Source organism: Filicampus tigris, chromosome 6 (assembly GCF_054856515.1).
Source record: "Filicampus tigris isolate MCC_2025a chromosome 6, RoL_Ftig_1.0, whole genome shotgun sequence".
NCBI lineage: Eukaryota > Metazoa > Chordata > Actinopteri > Syngnathiformes > Syngnathidae > Filicampus > Filicampus tigris.
This window is the reverse complement of record NC_141222.1, coordinates 17,423,292-17,449,123: the sequence shown is the minus strand read 5'-3', so window position 1 is coordinate 17,449,123 and position 25,832 is coordinate 17,423,292. Positions and strand designations below refer to the sequence as shown.

At 42.3% G+C, this 25,832-nt stretch overlaps 1 protein-coding gene across 5 annotated transcripts in view; it reads left to right on the top strand.

Moving 5' to 3' along the window:
• Positions 1-25,832, top strand: part of hhip (hedgehog interacting protein) — a 48,024-nt gene that overhangs the window by 1,820 nt on the left and 20,372 nt on the right. For 4 of the 5 annotated variants that reach the window (XR_015087259.1, XM_086034319.1, XM_086034321.1 and 1 more), the window contains exons 2-8: positions 5,840-6,032; positions 11,886-12,030; positions 13,319-13,520; positions 21,719-21,870; positions 23,822-23,995; positions 24,065-24,208; positions 24,294-24,412. Coding sequence is in view for 4 of the 5 variants with exons in the window: in XM_086034319.1 (XP_085890445.1) it covers positions 5,840-6,032; positions 11,886-12,030; positions 13,319-13,520; positions 21,719-21,870; positions 23,822-23,995; positions 24,065-24,208; positions 24,294-24,412 (1,129 nt within the window). In the remaining variant the exon portion in view is untranslated. Of the gene's footprint in view, positions 1-1,200; positions 1,221-5,839; positions 6,033-11,885; positions 12,031-13,318; positions 13,521-21,718; positions 21,871-23,821; positions 23,996-24,064; positions 24,209-24,293; positions 24,413-25,832 lie in introns of those variants that run through there. The other variant, XM_086034323.1, reaches the window with a different exon arrangement.

Sequence of the window (25,832 nt, the reverse complement as noted above, 5' to 3'; positions counted from 1 at the left end):
TGAATGCCCCCTCATCCTCCTTGCCTGAGTACTATTTTCATGTAAAACCACTCCTGGAATCATTCAGGGGCCACTGGGTGGTAGTGGGGGTAAAAAGTAGTAGGGAAAAAAGCCATATTATTGCATCATTTAATTTCCTCAAGTCATGCAAATAAGCGAGGAGAGAGAGGAGGTAGTTGGGCGGGAGGGTAGTTGAAAGAATCGACTTTTCCTCCCAGCTACACTGCCCACACACGGAGCCCATTCTGATTATGGCCAAAGAATAACAAGGCCATTGTGTTTGTTGGTTTCGCTAATGGGAGAAGCTGGAGAACATCGACCCCCCCCCCCCCCCCTGCTCTTACCCCTCTCCTTCCAGTCATCAACCCGTCCAAGTGTTAATGCCTTTGGGAGTGTCCCCCTCCTCTTTTGCCAGCCAACTTACACCTATTCCCCTGACGACAAGGTTTTTGTTGGAGCTTAGTGTTGCCTACATCAGTGCTGCCACTGAATGACAAGTGTTCTTTTCAGACCTCTGGCGAGTGGTTGCATATCCGAAAAGTGCTGCAAAGGGGATCATGTTTGGTTACAAATTTTCAAATGTTAAATTACGGTCCATAAAACCTTTATTAACTGAACAGGCAATGCTGAGGTCAACCGCTTTGTTAAAACACTCTTGGGGAGGATAAATGTCATAAAAGAATAGAATGACATCAGTCGCGGTAGAGGCTAACATGGCAGTCCGTATGTACTGAAGTTCCCCAACATATGGACTCAAATGACATCACAGAAATCAAAGTCCTAATCACCGGCTCCAGTTGAAAGTCCTACATTAAGCTAGCCAATTGGTGACTATCTAGGTAGAGTTAGGCAAGAGAAGCTAACCTAGCAGCCTACAGTATGTCTTTTCTCTGTCCTAAAGCAGTTGGAATTAAATGTGCCTCACCACCATATAGATGGACTCAAATTTGTGACGGAAGTCACAGAAGATCCCAAATTCAAGTCCTCACTACCATCTATTTCTTAGAAGCTTGTAAGTTAAACGAGAGAAGCTATTGTAGCAGTCTACATACGTGATACTCAAATATTCAAAGTCCTCATCACCACCTCAGAATAAATGTGTCAGTTAACATTTTTACTCAGTGCTCAAGCAGAAGGACTCAGTTGAGAGACAATGGTCACAGGAAATCGAAAGGTTCTCTCTACCAGGTCCGGCTTAGAGTCTTTCCAGCTAAGCAGTGGTAAGTTTGCCTGTTAAGAGGCAAGTACATTGAGCTCTCCTCTCAGTCTTTGTCTTTACTTGGTGCTCCCACTGAAAAACTCAAATGTGTGACAGTGGGCACTTCTGCATCCACTTGAACTCTGTAATGCTGGTTGAAATGAGGTCTAGGTAGGTGCACATGATATGCTGCCATCGCACCTTATAACTGTTTGGTTTTCAAAATGTTTATATTTAAGGCATAATTTTAGCCAAAATATTGGTCCCACTGCCGCATTTTTTACTGACTTTAAGGCATTTGACCTACATCTCCATCAGTGATTTTTTTTTTTACATTGCTGCTTGACCACCACAGTAAAATAAACCCAAACAAACACAAAGCCTTGCCTGTTCCGCAAAAATTTGGAGCCAGTCCCGGCAACATATGGGCACGGGGCACGGCTGAGAGCACACGAATGCCACTCACCGTGGAACCTTTGCCAGCTCACGCCACTCGGAGTCACTAGGCAATTTAGATCAGGAGGGCAGGCATGCCCACAACTCTGCAGGGCATACGGAGGAACACGTGCGGGGCTAGAGCTTTCCTTTTTAGGCAACAGAGACAAAAACATTCATTCTGTTCATTAACCGTGCATTCAATATTTTAGTTCTTTTTTAAAATTTTTTTTTTTACTAATGACCATACAAGTGTAAAAAAAAGCACTGTGAAAAACACATTGAAGTGACGACATGTAAATCGTTCTAAGAATACACAAAACCGTCTTTATCAAAGCTGGGTATCGCCTAACCGCCACCGCGTACAGGAGTGCGGCACCTACGTATGAAGTTAAGTCCATTCTCAACGTCGTTTGGCTGACTCCGACCAACTGGGACCACGTGGTTCGATTAAATATGCAGAAGCCAAATAGGTGATGCCCAGCTCTGGTCTTTATATTTATAACAACGGAGGACGTCAATAACTCTGCAGCTAGCCGCTTAGCTAATAGCACTATCAGCAAAAGTAGTGACTCAATTGCCTTGACTTCCACTACGATGCTCTTGTAATAAAAGGTTAACCTGAATAACAACCGATGCCACTTAAAATGTATAAACAATTCACAAAACAGGCTAACCTTTGGTAGCAACTGATGACGTGTCGGCCTTTTAGCTGCCTGTCACTCGGTGGCTAAAGTAGTCAACTCAACTGTCCGAACTTTACCATTATACAGAGCTGGGGATTTTACTACAAATTGAGCTTCCGTCATTCGTCATCCGTCAACAGCGAGGGAACCTTTCCGTCGTCCGACATTCGGCTTTTTTTCCGATGGAAAAAATAGTACCAGTCTATAGGCCGGTCCGCCTCTAATTCTAAACGGGCTTCCATCGGCGATTCCGACTAAACTTTAACTGTTTTAAAATTGTACTCGTCATTCATCAACCTCAACAAAACTGGCGTCCGTCAGTGACGGATAGACGGACCAGTCCGTTCACATAAACAGAACGCCTGCCATTATGATGCACTCATAAACACTGTTAACTTAGATTACAAGTTACAACGTGTACAGTGATGTTGAATGGCGCATATTCTTCATCTTTTCCTAGGCTGGTCCTTTTGCGGAATGAGTAGTGCAAAAAAGCAAACAGTTCAACTTTGATGCCAGCAGAATTGAGCTCTTGCAAGGTGCGCTGATGTCTAGCAAAATTTGCTGACGTCTTGTGCGTTTTACGCTTGCGTTTTTTTTTTGCACACAATTCTTGTGCGACATACAGTATTTTTTTTTTATGGTAGTGTGATAAGATTTCCCCAAAAAATGACAGTCTGTCAAAATACCAAGTCTGGTTGAAATGGCCTCTTCAACCTGAGTACAACACACCTAGAACTTTAAAAATTGGTTGATGGGTTCCGTAGAAATTTTGGTTGGGGGATGGGGGGTGTTTGTGGCGGGAAAAAACGCTGCAGAGAATGTTTTAGTTTGATATTGTATATCATATATGTGAAATTGTCTGCGTATGGACATAAGCATCCTCAACAAGTCAACCCGAGGTTCTGCTGCCTTTCGGCTTTATGCTTTCTGGCATTAGAACTTTAAGGTTCCACTGTGTCATGTTGGACTCTCTGAAATTTTCCGTATACGTTTGTTTAATTAGCTTGGCGCTAGTGGTTCTTGCTACCCTTTTCCGGTAAACACGGCCTCCAAACAGAGCGTCTTTCCTCCTCAGTGGAGTTTGTTCCACAATCAGTGAAATGTGTAAGGCGTCCTTATGCTGGCCTTGGGTCCTCGCAGCTAATTGACTTGGACAGACTGCTAATTTGTTGATACCAGGGAGAGGGAACGATGTGCCTGTCTATCTCTACGTTTGTGTTTACACATGGACCTCACACAGAGCAAAGCACTGCCAGCCAGCCTGCCTGTGCCTCTGTTTGCCCAAGCGGCAACCGCTCTTGACCCAGACTGGATTACATTGTGTTTTATTGCAGCTAATTTGCTACATAAATAATCCTGCTCATTTCTTTTCGGATTAACTCTCAGACCACTAACGGTCCCCTGAAGTCAATCTTGTATTTTTTTGCTTTCCTCGTTTCACATGTTGCGCGGCTGGGAATTGTAAAAAACAAAACAAAACAAAAAACACTTTTGCTAACCAAAAGGGATAATTAGCACAACCCGACAATGTAATCATTGGACCTAGGGAGAAAAATAATAATGCAGTTGCTGCTTGGTGCTATGTTGTACCTTGACTGTCTTTCTGGTTTGGCTGATTTGTGTCAACTTAAAGTAGCCAGTTCAGTTTTTGTTAATGGTGCGATCAAAATTCAAATTCAACCAGCCATTTTATGCAATAATTTCATCTTTTATTGGTGGTGTGGTCTCAAAATTTACACCGAATCACTAATCTTACATGTACCAGGTGTGTATTTTTAGAGTTTTATCTTTCTTTTTTAAGTAGATGACACACCTGGCAAGCAATTTAGCATCAATTTGAGTGGTGGCCACTATTGCAATTGGTTGGAAGTCATGTCTGAATGTGTTTTACCATGACTGTCTTGCTTCAGTGGATTATTGCTGGTCATTTGAAATGGTCTGTCCAGTTTTTATTGGTTGTGTGATCTCCAAATTTAAACTTAACCACCCGCTTTACTCATGATCCATACCATATTCTGCAGAGAGTACTGTGCATGTATTTGGGGTGAAGTGTTTAGTTTTAAGATTAAAGTATATGTCCGAGGATTAATTGTGAGGCTTTGTCAGTTTGAGCAGAGACCACGATTGAGCTAGCGGCTGTCTTATTCTTATTTTTTATTACAGGGCCTGAGTCTGGGTAATATGTTGTTTCTTGTCTGTCTGGGTGATTTTTGTCAATTCATGTGGATGCCTCAACATCTCTCAAAATCTGTACTCATTTGAGGGAACAAGAATTGCCTCGCAGAGTTATCCACCATCACAGAACTTCCACAAGTTATATCTTAAAAGTGCATCTTTTTCAGAAGGTGGAAGACACAGTTCTTTTTATACTATGGCAGGAGGATGGACTGTCAGAAGCTCATTTTGACACCTTCTCAGGCATTCTAAAGGGACCTATTATCTCACTCCCTATTTTTGCAGCCCACAACATAACGCCACAGCCTCCTTACTGACATTGCAGCCTTATTGGGACATGCTGGCCATCCGCCAACTATCCAGAACTCCATCCATCTGAACCATCCAATAGCACGGCATTCATCCGTGAATAAGGCTTTCCAAAAACACACCTTTAAAGTACAGTGATTTTGTTGAGATATCCAGTGTTTTAATTCCTTTGGCAAGACATTGGAATATTCTTTGCTTATCATCAACAGAAAGAGTCATTTTTCTTACCATGCTTAAAAACGGTGACTTTCTCAATAATGCGGAACGAGCTCCTCAAGTAATCTCCCTTTAATGAATTTTGACTCTTTTAAAAGTAATACTTCTGTTCGGCTTTTGTTTTAATTGTTTTTATATGAACTAATTGTCCCCGTCTACTGCCGAAGACAGCTGGGATAGGCTCCAGCACGCCCGCGACCCTTCTGAGGATAAGCGGTGTGGATAATGGATGGATGGATGGATGGTTGAACTAATTGTACATATTCATTTTTTGAACTGCTACTGTCTTTATATGATGCAGTAGCGTCACAGACACTTCCCTACACATAATTATTCTTAATAATAGACATTGCATTTTTTTACCATGCATTTGCCTGACTTATTCCTTAAAGCACTTTTATCGGAACAAAGTCACTAGCATACCAGTATACCGGTCATGTTTTTCTTGAAATGTTGATTGTTTTCATGGACAACCATCTTTCTTTGCCCCACATTATGCATACCAACTGTAACTAGCTCAATTATGTGGAACGGCCTCCTCAACCAATTTCTCTTTAATCAGGCTCATCTGGGAAACAAATTATCAAACCTGTCAGAGATCGATGTAATAGAAACAGACAAGAGAAACAACATATGCAAAAAGTTTCCCAGATAGACGAAAGCTCAAATGTTTATTTAGCTTAAATCCTATATGCATAATCATTTGGAATAGAGTTTGGACAGCAAACAGGCGAAGTTGTGCACTCCATTTTTCCAACCTAACACGATTAATCAACACTAAACATTAATCAGGCACTGGTGTGTGTGTGGTCTCCAGATCTTCTCCACCAACAACACGGAATGCGGCCGTCTGCTGGAGGAGATCAAGTGTGCACGCTGCTCCCCCAACGCGCAAGTGTTGTTCCACCCGTCGGAACCCGGCAGGATGCCACACAGGGAGCCCGACCTGCCCCAGCTCTGCCAGGACTTCTGCCGCGAGTTCTACTACACCTGCCGAGGGCACGTACCGGGTAAATAATCCCGACAGACTGTCTGTGAATCACAAGACTTTGTTTGGTTACCTTGTAATATTCAATCACAGTCGGTCAGATGTTCCGTGTGGATTTATTTATCCAGCACTTTACCTCATCTGACCTCACCTTCATTTGTTGCCGACCACCCCTCGTTTGTTTGGTAGCTTCTCCTCCTCTTTTTTTTTTTTTTTTTTTGCTTTTCAACGCATCCTCACGCTCCGTTGTATCTTTATTGTTGCAGATTCTTTAATTAGCATCACAAACACGGACATGTTTTCCTGACCTTGATTGTCCCAACTATACACGCGCACAGATTTGTATTACCGTCTGACATCAGTGTGGAAAATAAGATGGTCAGGTGGGTGTGAAAACAAACGATTATGACGAGCGCTAACAAAAATCAACACAAGCCCAAGCAAGCAAGCAGTCATAGTCCCAAAAACCGCTGTGAGATTTTTGTGGAAGAAATTCTTAAAATAAAGATGTAGAAAATGATCTTTCCTTAGTGTTTTCTGACAGGGATAATAACCGGTAAATTTATATCATTTTTTAAACATTTTTTAGCATATAGTAGTAGTTACATTTTTGTAAATTTTAGATTGCAAGTATTCCGGTTTGGTTTGGTCTTCCATATTTTGCTTACCGCTGTTACGGGGAAATAAAAAATGTTCAGACGAGGACGTAAGGACATGCATGGTAGATTAACTTGGAGCATGCAAGTGAATCTGTCAGTCCCACGGCTTGTGATCGGCTGACACAAAAGATTTGGACTCTACCAAACAACCACTCGGGATAACATTTATTGACATCATCCCGTCTTCCCCACAAAACCAGCTTCGCAGCTGCACGTCTGTGGCTCTTTAGCAGTGTGGCTAAAGAGCAGCTACTCCTCTAAAAGTTACAAATCATCGCCTCGATGGCAGCGAATAAGCGACACTTTTGACAAGTATCGTTAACACAAAAGGAGGATGAATAGTATTTAACAGGAGAAAAAATTGTAAGGCTAAGCCATGCTAAACCGGCACTTAGCTATCATTAAATGTAGTGACAAAACACAGAAATAAATGCTACTGTAGAGTATATAATATACACAGCCACACACAGTACAGTCCAAAAAACAGAAATGAATTAATATGTTATCATATAAATCAGCCTAGAGGAGAGGCCTCTAAGATTGAAAGTTAAATATACAGTTTATTAGATCTTTATATCCGCAATGTTATGTGTTTGTTTGCACAATAGAGTGCTAAGTTTTCAATTAGACTTTTGAGATCTTCACGATAAAGATGATCAAAATTACATTGTTTTTTTGCTTTTTTTTTTACATCAATTCAGCTTTGATGAACGACAATACAACTTGATACTGTATTTGTTGTAGTGTGTGTACATAAAACTGTCACTACATTGTTGTGGATTTAGCAAGACATCGCGTGTTGAATAAATCAAAACTGAAATAGTAAAAAATAAGCTGTCAATATTTTATCACTTTAAACTATTCTAAGAAAGCAAATATAATAGAAATTTAAAGAAAATAAAGTTTTTGTTTGAGACGCAACTGCCCCTGAAAGCATATCCAGAATGTTCCTGCAAGGCATTGATAAGGGTTGGCATCCCTGAAATGTTCACAATTTTTCAATTTTTTTTCATAAATGTCTGATTTATTGTAGTTATTAGATTTTGTTTTTGTAATTTTTAGTTATTTTCCCCCCTTAGTCAAATGCAGCACAAATCAAGTCAAGGGTCAAACATGACCCATCCACCCTAAAACTCACTCTGTAGCACTCCCAGGGAAAAAAACGGCCCTCTGACAACAGTTTCACCAATCAACATGTCAATCATAACGGAACGTGCGAAAAAATCTCAAAGACCCATGCCTGAAATTGATCAGAATACAATATCTGCTATTTTGTTCTGAAGAAGGCATTTCCAACGCATGGCAGAATCCATTCAACTCTAATACTTAAAGGCAGGGTCATTCGTTGCATGGCAGCAGAATTCCCTTTGAAGAGATGCAAGATCAGAGGTATTGCATTCCAAAACATGATCAAATAACCTGCCCGCATATACTACGATACAGAATATCAAACATTGCAACATAACCCGCCCTTGTCTGCGCTGGCGGGCACATGCTGCGACATTAGCTCATGGTGCGTAGAGGAGGCGCGGTTGGGTGGAAGTTACTGCCCGGGAGCTGACACACATGTGGGCTCAGGGAGTCAAAGCAAAAAAAAAAAAAAAAAAAAAAGCTGAAAAGACGAGTTCACCCCCACCCCTCTTTTACCGGTACTTGCCACCCCCCTTTTCTCTCACCCCGTGTTGTGCTCTTCTACGCGGGCCCCCGCCGCCACAGATCAGCATATGTGGTGACGAATGACACATTTATTTTTCTACAAAGCCAGTGTGTATGTAAAACTGCTGAAGTGCATCAAGATGTCAAGTACTTGGGCCGGGCCACCCAGGTTGCCTTTGGAAGATAACCAGATGGAAGCTTCAGCACCGGGGAGCCACGATTATGGACAAGGCTGTGTCTCTCTCTCTCTCTCTCTCTCTCTCTCTCTCTCTCTCTCTCTCTTGCCTCTCCCTCTCTCTCTCGCTCTCTGCCTCTCTCTCTCTCTCTCTCTCTCTCTCTCTGCCTCACTCGCTCTCTCTCCCTCTCTAGCTGCCTCTCTCCAACATGCTCACTCTCTTACTCGCTATTTTGCTCTGTTCATCTTTTTACTTTTGACATTAAAAATGCACAAGGTGATTTTTTTTAAATTACACGCTTATGGAATAGCACACACTAACTTGAGCACACTAGCAATGGATGGTCTATAGGCCATCGGGTGAAGAAAAATCGGGTGTCCTCCGATTCTTTTTGTCACTGTATTTCATTCTGGTCTGATAAGAAGCATCTCTCAAGTTTGAAAGTTTTCAATTTTTAGACAAAAACAACGTGTTTCAGCATCCTGTTGTTTGAGTGGTTAGCACATCTGCCTCACAGCTCTGAGGTTCAAAGAGGGCTTGAGTCTTGGTTCGAGTCTTGGTTCCGGCCTTTCAATGTGGAGTTTGCATTTTGTACCTCCATTTGTGTGGGTACTTCTTCTGTCTTTATCCATCCATCCATTATCCAATCCGCTTCTCCTCACAAGGGTCGCCGGGCGTGCTGGAGCCTATCCCAGTTGTCTTCGGGCAGTAGGCGGGGGACACCCTGAACTGATTGCCAGCCAATCGAGGGCACACAGAGACAAACGTTGGCACTCACAATCACACCTAGAAACAATTTAGAGTGTCCAATCAACCTACCAAGCATGTTTTTGGAATGTGGGAGGAAACCGCAGTACCTGGAGAAAACCCACACAGGCATGGGGAGAACATGCCAACTCCATACAGAAAGGCTGGGGCCGCATTCAAACCCCCGACCTCTTCGCTGTGAGGCGGACGTGCTAACCAGTCGACTACCGTGCCTCCTCTGTTTTGGTCTCGCCCCCACTTTACCTCTGTGAGATCCTCCACTTCAACATACCTGCCCAGTGCCTTAGTTCAGTGGACCATACGCTACTGGAGGTACCAATGACTTAGTGGAAGCTCAGACGGGGTCAAGCTTTTTCTATTGCCGGGTCCTCCCTTTGGAATGAACTTCCGTTGAACGTTAGACAAGCCCCCTCTCTGTCTATCTTTGAAACTCATTTTTGTTCTTTGACTTTCGACCCAGCATGAGTTTACTGTTTTTATATTAACCTATTGTTATAATTGTCTTTGCTTTTATATGGTCGATTTTTTCTCACGACATTTTATGCATCTGTGGTTGTTTTAAAGTGCTTTATAATAAAGTTGAGTTGAGAGTAAATATTGGCGACCAACAGAATAGCTGAAGCTAGCGACATGAGCATAACCAAATTGCCTATCCACAACGAGCATATTTCCATTCTCTCCAGCCCACGAAAATGTACGAAGACTGTGTTGCTTTGTCGGCAGGACATTTCGCTGCTCCAGCAGATGGTCGAGTCGAAAATCCACTGTAAATTGTCCGATTGAAAGACAAGAAAACAAAAACACTTAATTATGGATTTAGTCAACAATGTCTATATGAAGTTGGAGAGTCGACTAGTCGACTGTTCGGTTCAACTCCTCGTATTTGGTAGCATTTATGTTGTACCTGCACTTGTCCAAACCCTCAGTTAGGTCACACTCCCACCTTCCCACCACCACAATTCCCGCTTACCCTTGCACTCCCTTTCCCCGACGCTCCCACACCAGCGTGCTTAAGATAACTGCGGACACAAGCGAGTGGGTGGTATAGCCGGCCTGCTTGTGTTTCTGTGCTACTTTGATCTCCGTGTTTTGTTTAGATGTTCAAGGGGGATATCCTATCACCTCCACTTTTTGCTGCAGTCAGCCCTTGCAGTGGCTTGGCTGTGTGGCAGATGAAAGGAGGGGGTCGGGGTGGGACCCTGTTTGTGTTTTTATCATGGGTGGATTTGCTTTCCCCCCTTCCGTCTGTCTGTCCTCTGGCTTTGACCAAAGGAAACAGTATTGGCAAGATTGTTTTTAGCTTGCGAGGGGGGCTCCGGAGGTAGTGCACACCAGTTATAATGTTGTGCCAGAGCTGTTTTTGTATGTGTGGCTGAGATATTAGTTTTACTCTTAGGGCGGTCAAAGAGAAATAAGGATGCATGCTATACATGCATAAATACTAAGGGTGTGCCACAACTCATGATTTGCTTTATATGTTGGTTTTCAGAATTTCGTGTAACCAGCAACACATTTAATGACATTTCAGCCAACTTTTAAGGCAATGGGTAGCAGGAAATTCTTCGATAAATGCAAGCTTCTCAGACTAAATGTACACAAAACTGGACTAAGATACTTAGTTTGACAAATTAATTCCAGAAATTAATTAATTAAAAAAATGTTATATTACATATTCATTGTTTTTTTTTTTTACATATTACATAAATTACATAATTACATAAATATATAACAGCCATTAAAATATACAATGAGAATACCAAAAATACTGGAAATGAAAACTAATGAAATAATTCGGTTTCATTTCAATATTTTAAATGTAAATTACGGTAATTATATCTGTCCTGTCCTCTGCAATAGTGATATTTACAATTTGCACATAACAGTAAATCCATTTTGCACTTCTCACATTCATCATCATACTTCACTCAATACAATTTTGTAATTTTCCTCACACTATGTATCTTAGTTTTGTTCCCCAGTGGATATGTTCTCCTTATCAAGCAACATCATGGCATGGCCAGTGTTTCACATCCTCTGTATTTGGTTGATCTTAAAGCCAAGTGCAGTTCTCAAATCGACCTCCCAGACTGATACATGATAGTTTTGTTTTAAAGAGAATATTAATATCCTAAACACGCTCCGTCCTGTTTATTATATACTGAAGGCCAAACATTTCCCAGAGTTCCTGAGGTTTTCCAATCTCCAAAAGGGTCTTCTTTCTCGCTCACCCACCAGGAGACGCCACATTGCAATCATATCAGACTGACAGCTGGTGTATATTGTCAATAAATGTTTTTCACAGTTGAGTATTTATTATTTGATATGCACAAACACCAGTAAGCCAAAATCATGTCAGAGTAAATTATAGTCTCTCTCCCCCTTGCAGTTTTAGCCATAAAATCTTGTCCGCATTTGGTTTGGCCTGCTGTCTCTTCTGCTCGCTGTGGTTTGGTTTGACCCAACACATACATATTGTATCTTTTTTACGTTCCTGTCCAACACGTCTCATCTTTCTTCTCCCATGAACACCAAACTCATATGCTGTTTCATTTTTGCTCTGCTTCATTTATAAAATTTACCCACCCGTATTTCTTTTTTTTAAAAATTTTTACGCAGAATTGTTCCAGGCTGACGTGGACGAGTTCTGCCAATACTACGGCAGACGAGATGCTGGCCTGTGCTTTCCAGATTTTCAACGAAAGCAAGCACAGGGCCAAGATTCCAACTACTTGGGAGATGAGAGAATGGAAGATATCAGCAGGTTTGTGGCCACAATTTTGTTTTCTTTTTGGGGTACAAATCAGGCATTAAACCTTGATTACGTTGAAGCAACAAGCCGAGTCACGTGCTGAAGTTTGTCCAGGGGAGGGCCTTTGCTCACAAAATGCAAATGCATCAGTGTGGTCGCGTTCCTTCTCCAAGGCGAGGCTTTTCATCTTCACTTCACTTGGGCCAAAAGACCAGGCAACATTTGCTCCATTTTTCAAATCCAAGGACAGTTCAAGTGACTAACAGAGTACAGAAACATGCACACATGGAGTCAATGTGATGAATTGATTGTCAGCCTTGACCTGAATGTATGTGTGAGGTGTTGGTTGTGATGTTTAGATATTTTAAATTCAAATCTGGCTCTATGGCCCTGCAAAATGCGTATAATATGTAATCTGTGGAGGGTCCCTGTTTTTGTTTGGTATTCACTTCCCTAGCAAGAGTTTGTCAAAGTACAAGCCCAAAATGGCTGCTTCACTCAAAACTCGCCAACTTCCTGTTTAATTTCAGACATGGGTCCTTCAGACATTTTTGTGCAGCCTGTTATTATAGACATGCCCACCCAATGTGAATGGGTGAAACTGCTGTTTGGGGATGACCCTATCACTCTAAAAACAGTTGGGTTAAAAATAATTTTGGGTTAGAAAAGGACCGATCCACTTGGGTCAAGTTGACCCAACTTCACTGGGTTGTTTTCTGCAAAACAACCCCAAAAACTGGGCTGTTTTGTACAAACCAGTGTCCGTAACTTCTATGCTAACTTCCATTAGCCAGTTTTTGCTGTTTCACATTATGTTGCCATCAAGCTAGCAGACATTCATTTAAAGAAATTACATGGTTTGGGTGTTTGAATATTGTAAAATGGTATTTTTTTATGTGCCACTTTTACAGTAGACCTCAGTTGGGAGTAAAAAAATAAACAGCCTGAAGCAAGCACACTCTGCCCCTTGTTCTTTTCGTTTCCTCACTGTGATACTATAAGATAGTCTTGACAGTAAATCAGTGAGAACAGACACTAAGAAATACTTTTTAAAGTGTGTTGTAATAATTTTGAGTGTGTTTTTATAAGTTTAAAGGTATGAGGGAGTTGTAACACTGTTAAAACAAAAAAACTTTGGGTCATGAACACATCTCCCATGATTAACAGGGGTTCACCGTATAATGCAATTTAAGATCAAACATCCCCTTACAATCACTGCTTTACATTCTCTCATGGCCCTTTTTTTTCTTTCTTTACCTTCTCCTATGTCTGACCTTCTTGTATCTCCGCCATTGCCCAGGAAACACAAACACAACTGCTACTGTGCCCAGGAGGTGTTGAGTGGTCTGCGGCAGCCTGTGGCCGTGGTGCACTGCGGCGACGGATCCCAGCGCCTCTTTGTCCTGGAGCGGGAGGGATTTGTCCGAATACTCACCCACGACCTGCAGCTGCTCAAGGAGCCCTTCCTGGACATCCACAAGCTGGTGCAGAGCGGCTTGAAGGTAAGGAGGGATCGTGAGGAACATCTCAGGGGTGCCTGCTCACTATTAGCGTTCCAATTATATTGTTATGCCAAACAAGAGACCATTCATCAAATGTGACGGCAGCCAATCATTGCGTTATTTTCTGCTAATTAACTGTACATACAGCTCACATTGTGCTCCACCGCTCGCTCTCACAAGATGGCTTAATGGCCCGCCTAATCTATCCCACATTGTTCCTCTAAGGAGTCACGCTGAATTACAGTTGAACGCCCCCCAAAAGTGGTACGATTTGGGAGTTCGGGCAACATGTTCTGGAAAAATAGGCCTCAATAGTCAAACAAGAAGTCATTTTTCTTTGGGTTTTTTTTTTTTTTTTTTTTCTGTGATGCATGGGGGTAAATATAGTTTTTGATAGCACTGTATTGTCTACAAACATGACAAAAAAATCATAGAAGCAATATATAGCGATAAACTGGTTTTATAAAGTGTAATTACTGTACTTACTGTAGTATTAGTGTGTTGGATGTGCGCCTTCATGGTGCGTGGCCGAGTGAGTGACTTCAGGAGCTGGAGTCTGGTGGCTTAAGTTCTGGCCAACAGAAGCTGCTTACATATGTTCTCATTTTGTATTTGTTTGTTTGACTCTTTGTCCCTTTGAACCAGTCGAACGTGACATATGGTTAAGAAATATGTTTGCAGACAATGACGATATCGACATCTTTGGTAATTACCACACCATTTAAAAAAAAATTAAAAATAGTGCTTCTGTTGCACTGATAAAAAAACATGAAGTTATTTTTACATCTTCGATTGAAACAATAAAGATTAATAAACTCGTTTGAAAGCCATATCTCTAAGATTTCAAATTCTTTTGGAATGATGTTTCTATCTGCTAAAGGGGCTGAGATATCAATTATTTTGTAGGTGTTGAATTTCCTGGAAAGGTTTTCGAGGGTGGTTCCAAAGACGTCCTTAGGTTTTAGAGAGATGTTTATTTAGCCAGTTGCTTGAGGCCTTGATGGGTTAACGGCTTAGAGTACATGGGTGACTGTGGCTTTCCTTGCCCACATGCGAGGACATTACAGCACTTTTTTTTTTAACTTTAATCAAGCGACGGGATATCTGAAGCTCAGTTGTAACTCAAATTTCGGCTCGCAAAACAAACCAGAAAAACTAACCATTCAATGGCTTGTAACTCGAAAAGCTTGAAACGGAATGGCAACCTAGATAGAGAACAGCATTTTACTTCAGATTGTTAGCCGAATAGCATAATTGGTTATACAGGTATCATTCTTGTTGGTTTGTGAAATTTTTTTTTTTAAAAAACAAATTCAACAAACAAAGACTGATTAGTCTCGATTCAGTCAATGCAGATTTTAAGCATGCAGACTTTAAGCATGCACACTATGATTTTTTTGAATTGATATTGTGACATTTTAAAAGTAGTTCTGCAACTATACGTTTAGGCTAGAGAGGTATGTAAGGGACTTCTGTAAAGTGTCCAAAACAACAGCCTTTTGCTCTGACTGAATTTTGCAGGAATCCTGTGTTGAAGAGGCTAGTAGCAAGCTAACACAAACTTTGCTCACCTATCTGTACTAGCGGCACATAGTGGCAGGCAGAACAATACACTTGATAGCAGAAGATACATCATTAACTTTAAGTTGAGTTGAGATCATTATTTCAGAGTGTGCAGTACTTTTGTGACATACTGTATTTGTTTGGTGCTGTGCTGTGACATTTTTAAAATGTAAAATATATGCCATGCTAGCGTTTGCTGTTAGCACTTGCCTCTTGCTAGCTTGTCACCAGCTTCTTCAACTTTCAACTTAATAATACAGTGATTGAATTACTTACTTAAATGGTGATAGTTTCCTCCTGGAACAAATTATTTTGGAAGAATTGTTTTAAAATCCAGTTAAAGTGGAAGCTTTTTGACAGCGTCCTGGAGATTAGTTTGAACGTAAAGTTTCAGCTGTACAGGCACAAGAGTGATGGGAAGTGTCTGGAATTCCTCAGATTGCATGAGGAGATGGCATTGACGGGATATTTTGGGGATGAGGAGGAAGGGGTGCACACACTCCCGGACAGGAAGTTTGTTCCCGCACGCATGCCAGTCACAGTTTGTTTACAGGGAGTCAAAGCAAGCAAAGCATTTGAATATGTAAGTGGCCCCTTGCGGGACGCTCGGCATGCTCCCTCTTCTCTTATCATTGGCATTATCGCTGGATGTGGATGAAGCCATCGTCATGATGTTTCGATCCCGCGAGACTTGTTTTGAGAATTCTCCTCCCCGAGGCCCCCTCCAGCCACACAGCGTGGAGAAGGTGTTTACCGGCAGCATCAACAGGATGGAGCTGCCTTCAATACAGAGGCCCCCCCTAGAGAGGGGCCAGATAACTGGTTTATCATTACCAGTCCCATGCACATGCTTTGATTGTAATGCCCTGTGTTGTTTCCCTCAGCCCCCCCCCTCCAAAAAAAAAAAAAAAGAAAAATCCTTCTATGGACGCCCACCCTCCTCGTCCCCTCCATGTGCCAATTAAGCTGCAGCGAAACAATGGCGTGCTGCTTTGGTGTGGGCTGCATGCTGCGCTGTGGGTGTTCTGCCTGTAATTCGATCTCTGTATGCTTGTCCCTGCCGCAAATGCGCACCATCCTCAGTCATCCTCACCGCGGTCTCTCCGCAACTGCTTGATATTTTCCTCCCTCACCTCTAATGTGATTGGACAAGACTCATCTTGAATGTATTTACTTACAGCTGCAACTCTTTTTTTCAGGGGGACAGAAATGTCGCTGCCAATTTCTAGGATCATTACTTATGGAAATTAGTCAACTTTTTCCCTTGGTATGACAAGTACACTCTTTAATGATGAATTAGCAGGCAGAATAAACCTCAAACCAGCAGCGATGGAGACATCGCCGAACCCCACTTTTCTCCTAGAAATGATCATCAAACTTTGACAACATGCTTCGCCCGCATTAGGTATCGAAGGGAAAAATCCTCGTCAACTCAGCAAGCCCTGAATTGGCCCAAAATGGCTGCTTCAAACCAAATTGACTGACTTTCTGTTAACAAAAAATACAAAGGCTTCACACAGCTTAGTGCTCTAATAACCCACGAATATAACTCTCTTTTTTATCAAAAGTGACAAGCATATGGCACCTAGCCAAGAGGCTAAATTTAGCAACTTCCAGATCTACATCTTTACTCTGTGCTCCTTTTTGTCAAACAGCGCAAACAGATGGACTTGAATACATGACACTGGTCATGGGAACTCCAAATCAAAGTCTTTTTGTCCACCAAACTTAGTGACTAGTCTATTGAGTAACTGGAATGTAACCAAAAAGAAACAACAGAGTATGGACAACTTTCCAAAACCACATAAATTTGGTATTCCTTGACCTAAATATGCTTTGATGATAGCTGAAATGAGGTCTGGTGACGTGCCCTGATGTCGCGTTAAAATCTTTTTGTCATTTATCGTATATTCTCATGGTACCACCGTAGCTTTTTCCATGAACACTCTGTGCGACATTAGAAAACACGAGCTACATAACTATTCTAAAGCATTCCCAATGGAGACATCTGTTAGCCACAACAGAAAGCTGACAGACCACTGACACATATCAGCCGTTCGAATTGGGGGCAGTGAAATATCACTTCACAGTTTGAACAAACGAGTCGCAGTACTGTAGTCTCTCGGCTTTGATGACAGATGCTGACAGACTTGAATAAGTGAAAGCGATATGTTGAATGGAGCCTGGCCAAAAATATTGTTTTTCTATTAGTTTTATGGAGCAGATGAAAACAATCCACATGCTTTAATTCCTTAAGGCTGGATTTCTACTGCAGGTCAAAGACTACAATTTAGATTTAGTTTTATTTATTCCAATTTAGAGCCTATTATCAGATGTGTTTTCAAGTGATTTGTTCCAATATTGTTGTGTTTACTTTTACTAAAGACCTGAAACAACCTGCAAGTAACTTTTTTTCATGTGTGTATATGTTATGGACCCACGTTACCCGATAATGATAGGATGGATTCGATCTGTCCGTTTATGCCACAGTCATGTTGGCAGATATTAGATTTTAAAGACAAAATGTTCATGATTTTACAGGGCTTCTGTCATGTCGTGTAAAACCAGCCAAAGGTACAGTTTAAACTGTTTTGGACTGAATATGGATATAAAATGGACTAGTGTCCTTTTAGTTATTGCATATAACGTGTCTGAATGTGTCCAGTTCATACAATATGTATGCTAAGGAAAACCAAATAATTTTTGTATTCTTATCAAAAAGTAAACAAAACCTTCACAAACAATTTTCTTCGAGGGCGTTTTTATAGAACAATAGTGTCACTATTCCCACCCATCAAAAATGAAGGCATGAGTTTCTTGACTATGCATGTGTAATTTACTATACCACTATCCAATTTATGTCAAATTCTAAACTTGCATCTGCTGTACAGCAATGCCGGATGTGAAAAGATGTTTTTTTTTTTTTTTTACAGTAGGGAAAGTAATTGATGTGCATGTAATTAGTTCTTTGTTTCAAAGTAACATCACCGACTACTAGCCTGGCATGCACATTACATAATTTTTAGAGGTCCAAGGGCATCAGCCTGGTTAGTCTTAGCCGAAACAACGACCGGGTTAGCATTATTTGTAACTCACTGTTAGATGTTACTATACAACCCCTCCTCATCCCTTCTTCAAGCTTTTCTCCCAACATTTCTTTTTTTTTTTTTTTTGTGATGCCAAAACCGGAGCCCCTGGAGAACACAAGTGGAGGGAAGGGAGGAATGCGGCAGCAGGTGTTTGTGACAAATGAAAAGATAATACTTTGAAAGATTCATTCGGAGCCGCCCTGCCTGACTGCAAGTGTGCTGACAGATGCTGTATTTAGGGCTCCCAACAAGGGACGATTATTATACAATGAAGCAATCCAAGGATTTATTAGCAAGGGAGCAAATAGTTCATTCGGTTGCAACACTGTTTATTCAGGGTGTCGCCCCCTTGGCCTCGGATCACGGCCTCTTTGGAATTGCGGTTACCTTTGGTTTATTTTAGGGATGTGGGTCACCGCATCTCCAAATTCAATATACGGACACCTCCATAAAACATCCTGACATTTTTGGTGCGGTACAAGTCACCTTTTTCCCTCCCCGCCCTTTTTATTTTACTTCAGCGAGCTGCTATCTTGTCTGACTCTCATGCATCTCAACAGCTTTCACAACATGAATGAAACCCACGAGGTTCCTGCTGTGGGTCTCAGTTCTTGCTCATCGGTACTCCTAGTGCATTCCAAGTGGCGCGTCATCCATTTTGATTCCACATGTGGCCTGTGTAACTGTCTTCATACATGTTACGACATCCAAACAAGACTCAAGAGTGGTGCAGTAAACGCCTATAAGATGTGCAAGCTTTGGTCCATTACATCCATCTCCATTATTTAGATGTAATGTATGACTTTTGGGCCAAAATAGTCAAGGTCGCATGTGAGCTGGGGGGTCGACTTAATGCATGGCCCATTTTTAACAACTCTAGCTGTCGTACAGGTGTAAAAATAATGTTAACCACACAGGATTATAGTAAAACTCAAGCCAAAACAACTCATCCTTTGGTGACGTTGAGTATAGGGAACTGGAGAGACGAGTCGGCTTCGTGCATCTCACTTTTTAACATTTTTAATCATCATGCAAATGTGAAAGTCTTTAAGTGTGTGGTTATCATGACACATTTCCATCTTTCCCAATCACTGGTTACCTTTAATCAACTCACCCGAAAAAGCCAAAGAAAAAGCAAAACGCTTGAGCTGAAGTCAAACAAGATGATATGTCGTTTTACATGATTGGTTGCCAAGAAATAGCGCTCAGTTTCAAAAAGGTTGGTGACCTGTGGTATAGAACATAGATGTCAAAATCAAGGTGCACTACACCGGTTTTTGTGGTCCGCAAATAAACTGTGTACTATATATTACTTGCTCAATGCATTTGTTCTTTTCAGTTTGGCAGAAAATCTGTGTAAAAATTGGAAATGTTTCTTCACATTTTACTGATAGAGGTGTCACACGTGTTTTTTTAAACCGAATCTCTTCCTAATATAAATTAAATGGTTGTATACTGTATTTGAAACTTTAGTTTTTACAAATTTTCATGACTTCTGATTTCAAATTCAATTTGTTGTTAAAAATAAATGTAAAAACAATTAAATGCAGGGGTCATAATGACCCTCTTAGGGAACCATAACTACTATATGGCCCAAAATGAAAATAAGTTTTAACATTTGCCACGGAGTCTATTTTTGTCTAACGTAAAGCATGGTCTAATTGTGTGCATGAGTGAAGTTTTCTTTCTTTGGGTATTTTCGCAGACGAGCACAGTTAGAAATGGGTGGCTTGGTGCATCGTTATGGGTGTGAATACAACCGACAAGCTTCCCCCCGCCCAAGCGGCTTGAAGCGGCTCCTATCATCCCCTTTAAAATGAGCATGTGAGAGGCACACAGCCTTTGACATTGCGAAAGCAGAAATAGACCCGCTGGAGTCCTTGCAGAAGATCCAAGTGTGCAAAGTGTGTTTATAAGGAACTGCAAGCAGACTTCCACGGGTGGATGATGCAAAGTTGATCAGGGTGATCACAGATCATCACTGCGAAGTGGGCACATACATATTGACCGCCTTCCAACCTGATCGTTCGTGTCCATGTGTGACCCACCCCGCCACCACCCCCATATCTGGGCTGCGGCCAAGGAGGGTCATTTTAAAAATATGATAAAGATGATAGTAATAATGCGTTTAATTAATTGATTTGTACAATGATTCAGAGGGTTTGATGCATGCTGTTTGTCATATTTACTCGTGAAATATGATGACATCCGCGACACATGTGCCCGGAGCGCAGAATCTGTCTGCCTCCACCTTGATCAAATTCAGCAAAATTACATTACACCATCTGTGACACAACTTAGATTTGCTTTCAGCTGGTTCAAAATGTTGTCTACTTTAAGCCACCAAATTGTCCGGTGCGCTGCTGTCATGTCAATGAAAATGGCCTTGGTTCCGCCGGAACACCCAGCATGGCTCAGTGCGGTCTGCCAAATTCCCAATCACACTAAACTAGGCTTGCACCGGCACAAAATTAAGATGTGGCAGTTTTTATGCCCGAGCGCACATGCGCTGTCTATAAAAATAGAGCTCCTAGTCATTATGCATCGTCAATGACAATGAAAGCACACGGAAACCTTTCCAGAAGCACTTTCATAAAAATTCTTTACACCTAAAAAGCTTGGGCTTGTTCTTTTGTGGAGAATAAGAGCGCCACATAAATGGCCAAGCTGCCTGGCCCGACCGGCCCGGCCTGGCAAGGCCTAGCTTGGCGCTCTTGCTGATTCTTACAGCGAGTGAGCGAGCTATGACGGCAGGACCACCAGGGTAGTGACAAGCGGCAGAGCTGCCTCTGGTGCTGACACAAAAGTTTACATATTACACAAGCAATTTAGATGTTTTCTAAACATGTTGCCAAGACAGTGGGAGTTGGCAGTCTGTTCGTTGTTTAGTTTGTTTTTTTGGGGTTTTTTTTGCCCCCCACCCCCTCCTTCTTTCTTTAAGCCGTGAATTTTGTATGCATTTTGTGTAAACCGCGAAGGAGCGCGAACGAGCGGGGTGGCGGTGTGGATGGGGTGGTTACGGCGTTGAAGCACTGCACTTTTGTGCTCTCTATGAACTGTGAGCGAGCTAATAAATTCTTTGAGCCACTCAGCGCCGCATTCACGGATATCCCCCAAAGATTACACACACAAATCACCGCACAATGGGGGGCCACCTCGGAGGGCCCCGGGGCGTCATGGGAGGGGTGTGGTGGGCGGCTGCGGGGACCCTGATCCCTGAGGACAAGCGCGCATAACCAAGAGGAGTGGGCGGGGTTGGAAGCTGAGGCGCAAACGGCTGCACTCAGAGTCAAATGGTTTATAATGGCGGGTAATGGTATATTCAAGGAGGTTGGTGGAGGTGTGAAGTGAAACAGGCGATGGTTTGAAAGGGAAGAATGAGAGAATGCGAGGGGTGTCAAAGGGAATGTGATGGATAAATAAAAAGGGGGATTAGAGGGTTGGGGGTGGGGGGGGGGTGCGATTCCGAACCCACACGACCAAGGAGAGGCCGAGGCGGGACATAATTAACTCCTGGATCTTTTGTGCTTTGCCATCTGACTGCAGGGCGGAGATGAAAGGGGCCTGCTAAGCCTGGCATTCCATCCCAATTATAAGAAGAATGGCAAGCTCTACATTTCCTACACCACCAACCAGGAGCGCTGGGCCATCGGGCCGCACGACCACATTCTCCGCGTAGTGGAGTACACCGTGTCCAGGTAACGGGAGACGGGTCAAGAACAAGTTGATGTTGATCACAAACTCACAAAGAAAGCTCTTTGCACATAATCTCCTGCATTGGCGAAATACAGCTCGGTCCAGTTTTGAAAAATTCTTCTTACTATTAAATTCATTCTTCTGTCCGTATGTCTTTATTTGACATAAATAATACATGGTTGGATTGTCCTTGTCTAATTTGGCAAATCATCATGGCTAGCCTGCTTCATATCGTCAGAGCCACAACATTCTATACATACAAGTATATGTCAAAAGGGTACGTGTATGCCATTAATCCAAGCAACAGAAAAGTCAAATCATCAGCCAGTCCCTCAATGATCATGCTGACTGTCTGATTTCCCACCACATCTATTTCTGAATCAATGTACTGCATTCCTCCTCCCTTCCAAGCAATTTGCCTCACGTAGCCTCAGCGTTCTGCTGTTTTTTTACTACTTTTTATGTCTTTCATTTGCCTCTCCTATGATAAAGGGTTGTCGGAGAAAACAATCTTCTCTCACCAAACTCATTTCAATTACGCCAGTCCATTTGCCTTAATGATCTAATCTTAATTTCAGTTTTGGCACGCCGTCTCAGTGACTGACTGTGGCGCATGGGGCCGTAACTCAATTATAGGATTCAATTTTCACTTTTACAGCGTTATTTTCTTAGAAAAAACTGTTTTTTTTTTCTTTTAAGTATAAGTATTTATTTATGTATTTATTTTGCAAATTATGGGACCTTTAGACACTCAAATCAAGCCAGGATGAAATGTTACTCATACTAGCGAAGCCAGATCTTCACTTTGCAAGAGACTGTGTGATGTCATCGACCGTCTGCTGCCTCATGTCTCGACTTGACATTTCTAGAAAGATCGTTAATGTCACTGATGAGTTTTGTTTGGCCTCACATCAGTGTTTTTGTCCTTCAGTGGCGGAAAATAATGACACCTTGAGATAGGAGTTTAATTTGTTATGTGACCACGCTTGGAACTCAAAACAATAGCATCTCAAATTGTCTTTCACTACTGAAATGAATGGAAATGCCATTAATCTGTTCCAGAACCCCGCACCCCCCCAACTACAACCAATATATTTCTATAGTTTTTGGAACAAGGAAAACAGCACTCTATAATTTTGTATTTTATAAAAACATATAGTGGTGACATAAAGTTGACGCAAAGAATTAAACAGTTTATATTTGCCTATAGACGCCACAGTATGGCAGCAAAGCACTATTTTTTGCCTAAATGAAACTCCTCAACCAAGTTCAATATAGTTCCTTAATACTAAGATGCCACCAGATCGCAGCAAATGACTTTTTTTTTTGTCTAAATGAAACTCCTCAAGGCGGCACGGTGGTCGACTGGTTAGCACGTCCGCCTCACAGTTCAGAGGTCGTGGGTTCGATCCCGGCTCCGGCCTCCTTGTGTGGAGTTTGCATGTTCTCCCCGTGCCTGCATGGGTTTCCTCCGGGTACTCCGGTTTCCTCCCACATTCCAAAAACATGCATGGTAAGTTGATTGGACTGTCTAAATTGCCCCTAGGTGTGATTGTGAGTGCGAATGTCTGTCTCTGTGTGCCCTGCGATTGGCTGGCAACCAATTCAGGGTGTCCCCCGCCTACTGCCCAAAGACAGCTGGGATAGGCTCCAGCACGCCCCGCGACCCTTGTGAGGAGAAGCGGTATGGATAATGAATGAATGAAACTCCTCAACTCACTTGAACATAGTTTCTTGACACTGATATGCCACCAGATGTCGGTAAAGCACTATTTTTGTCAACACTTTTTTTTTTTTTTTTGTACTTGCTCTGTGTCACTTTACTTAAAGAACACAGTCGTGGCATCCTGCTTCACTGGGTTCTGAAAAAAGACATAGGAACCCCCATGCCAAGTCTTCTGTGACGCAGGATCTCTTTGTGAAAGAGTCCGTTTCTTTCTCTTTTCCCCTCAGAAAGAACCCAAACCAGGTGGACACCCGTACCCTCCGGGTACTGATGGAAGTGGCCGAGCTGCACCGGAAACATCTGGGCGGGCAGCTGCTCTTCAGCCCCCAGGGTCTGCTCTACATCGTCTTGGGGGACGGGATGATCACCCTGGATGACATGGAGGAGATGGATGGACTCAGGTGAGGAAAGGTCCAAGGGTATCAAGGCATGGAGGTGATCCAAAGCCTTAAAGGTGCTTCTGTGTGCAGCGATTTCACAGGGTCCATGCTCAGGGTAGACGTGGACACGGATGGCTGCGCGTCCCCCTATTCCATACCGCGGGACAACCCATACTTCAACAGCACCAACCAGCCACCAGAAATCTTTGCGCAAGGCTTACACGACCCAGGCAGGTTGGTCAAACGGAAAAAAAAAACCACACAGAGTGCACCCACTGTGTCGTTCTGTGCTCATTCGTTGGTGTTCTGTGTGGGGTAGGTGCAGCGTGGATCGGCTCCAAACTGAGAATGGGAGCCTCCTCATGCTCTGCACAGACGCCAGCAGCAAAAACTCCACCACGGGAAGAATATTGGAGATTCACAAAGGGAAAGATTACGGTCAGTACAAGTTCTCTACTGTATTCTAGCAAATGACTCGCCCATTGGTCTCTATTTCAGAGAGCACGGTGCACATTGTAAGACTCCACCCTTAAACCGGGAGAGATTTGAGACTGTTTTGAGAGTGCTGCTGTTTTGGTTAACAACAGAGTTCAACTGGGCTAAGCAGTCAACTCTTGTCATGTCCATTTAGGAATCATATCCTCAACATTTTCTTCCCATTGGAGATAGAACACACAGAAAGACTCCACACTTCATCTGAAAGAAATCTGAGCGTGTTGCTGTTTTGGTTAGCAACAGAGTTCAACTGGGCTCAGCAAATTTAATTCTTTCATGGGAATCACATCGTCGGCATTTCCTTTACTGAGGGTGAAAAAGGAGAAACTCCTCTCCACACATGGTTCCCTCAAAGTAACTGTTTTTTTCTTGGTAGGTGCTGCTGTTTTAATTAGTAACAGAGTTCAAATGTGCTCGATTTAACATCTGTGCAAAGTGATATCATTTCTATTTCTACCCAATTTTGCCTGATGGCAAAAGGGAGGAGTGTATACCAGGAAACAATTTGTTTGATTACCCAGCAACTAATTGAGTTATTGCATCAAAGCACTATTTTAAGAAATATGGTATGTAGAATTCCTTTATTCCTTAGTATGGATAATGATGTAAAGATTGTTTGAAGCAGAGTGCATCCTGTGGTTGAGATTTTGGCTTTAAATTGGAGAACAGACATTTTAGAAACTATACTCCCAACCTCTTCTTTTACAAATGTCATTTTGTGAGAACACAGCACTTTGGCAACACGTTGAGAAACAATCTGGGAAAACTGCCAAGGTACAGACGTTTAAATGTAAAAATGTTGTGAGTGCCAGAGAAATACCACCCATCCCAACACACACACATTCACAAACACACTTGGAACCCCCCCTGCCCCAAAAGATATGCCAAGAGAGAGTAAAATTGCATCCACACTTTAGATTTAGAGCTGTCAACAGGAATAACCACAGGGGTGACGGCTTAGCATTGTTGAAAACGCAAATCTCTGCGGGGTTCCGCTCATAATTAAAGAGGGAAAAAAGGCAAATAGCAGTTCTAACCATTTTTAACCCGCCTTTCTTCCACAAATAATCAGTGCGCCAGCCGCCATTCACATTTCCCATTGCCAAGACCGCAGCACTTCAAAAATAAGTCTTATTACATCAGCATCAAACTTATGAACCTGACAGGGGGACAATGCAGACGTCCGCCAAAGTCCATGTGGTACGGACAAAATGCAGACCTGCCGGTAGTATGTTATGGTTTGTTCCAAGAAAACATCCAGAAACAGCTCCACTGTCATATGTAATGGCCATTGTTGTTGCTTGGCTTAATCCTTCTTAAAAACTACAGTATACCATACTGTAATTATAACACTAGTTGCTCA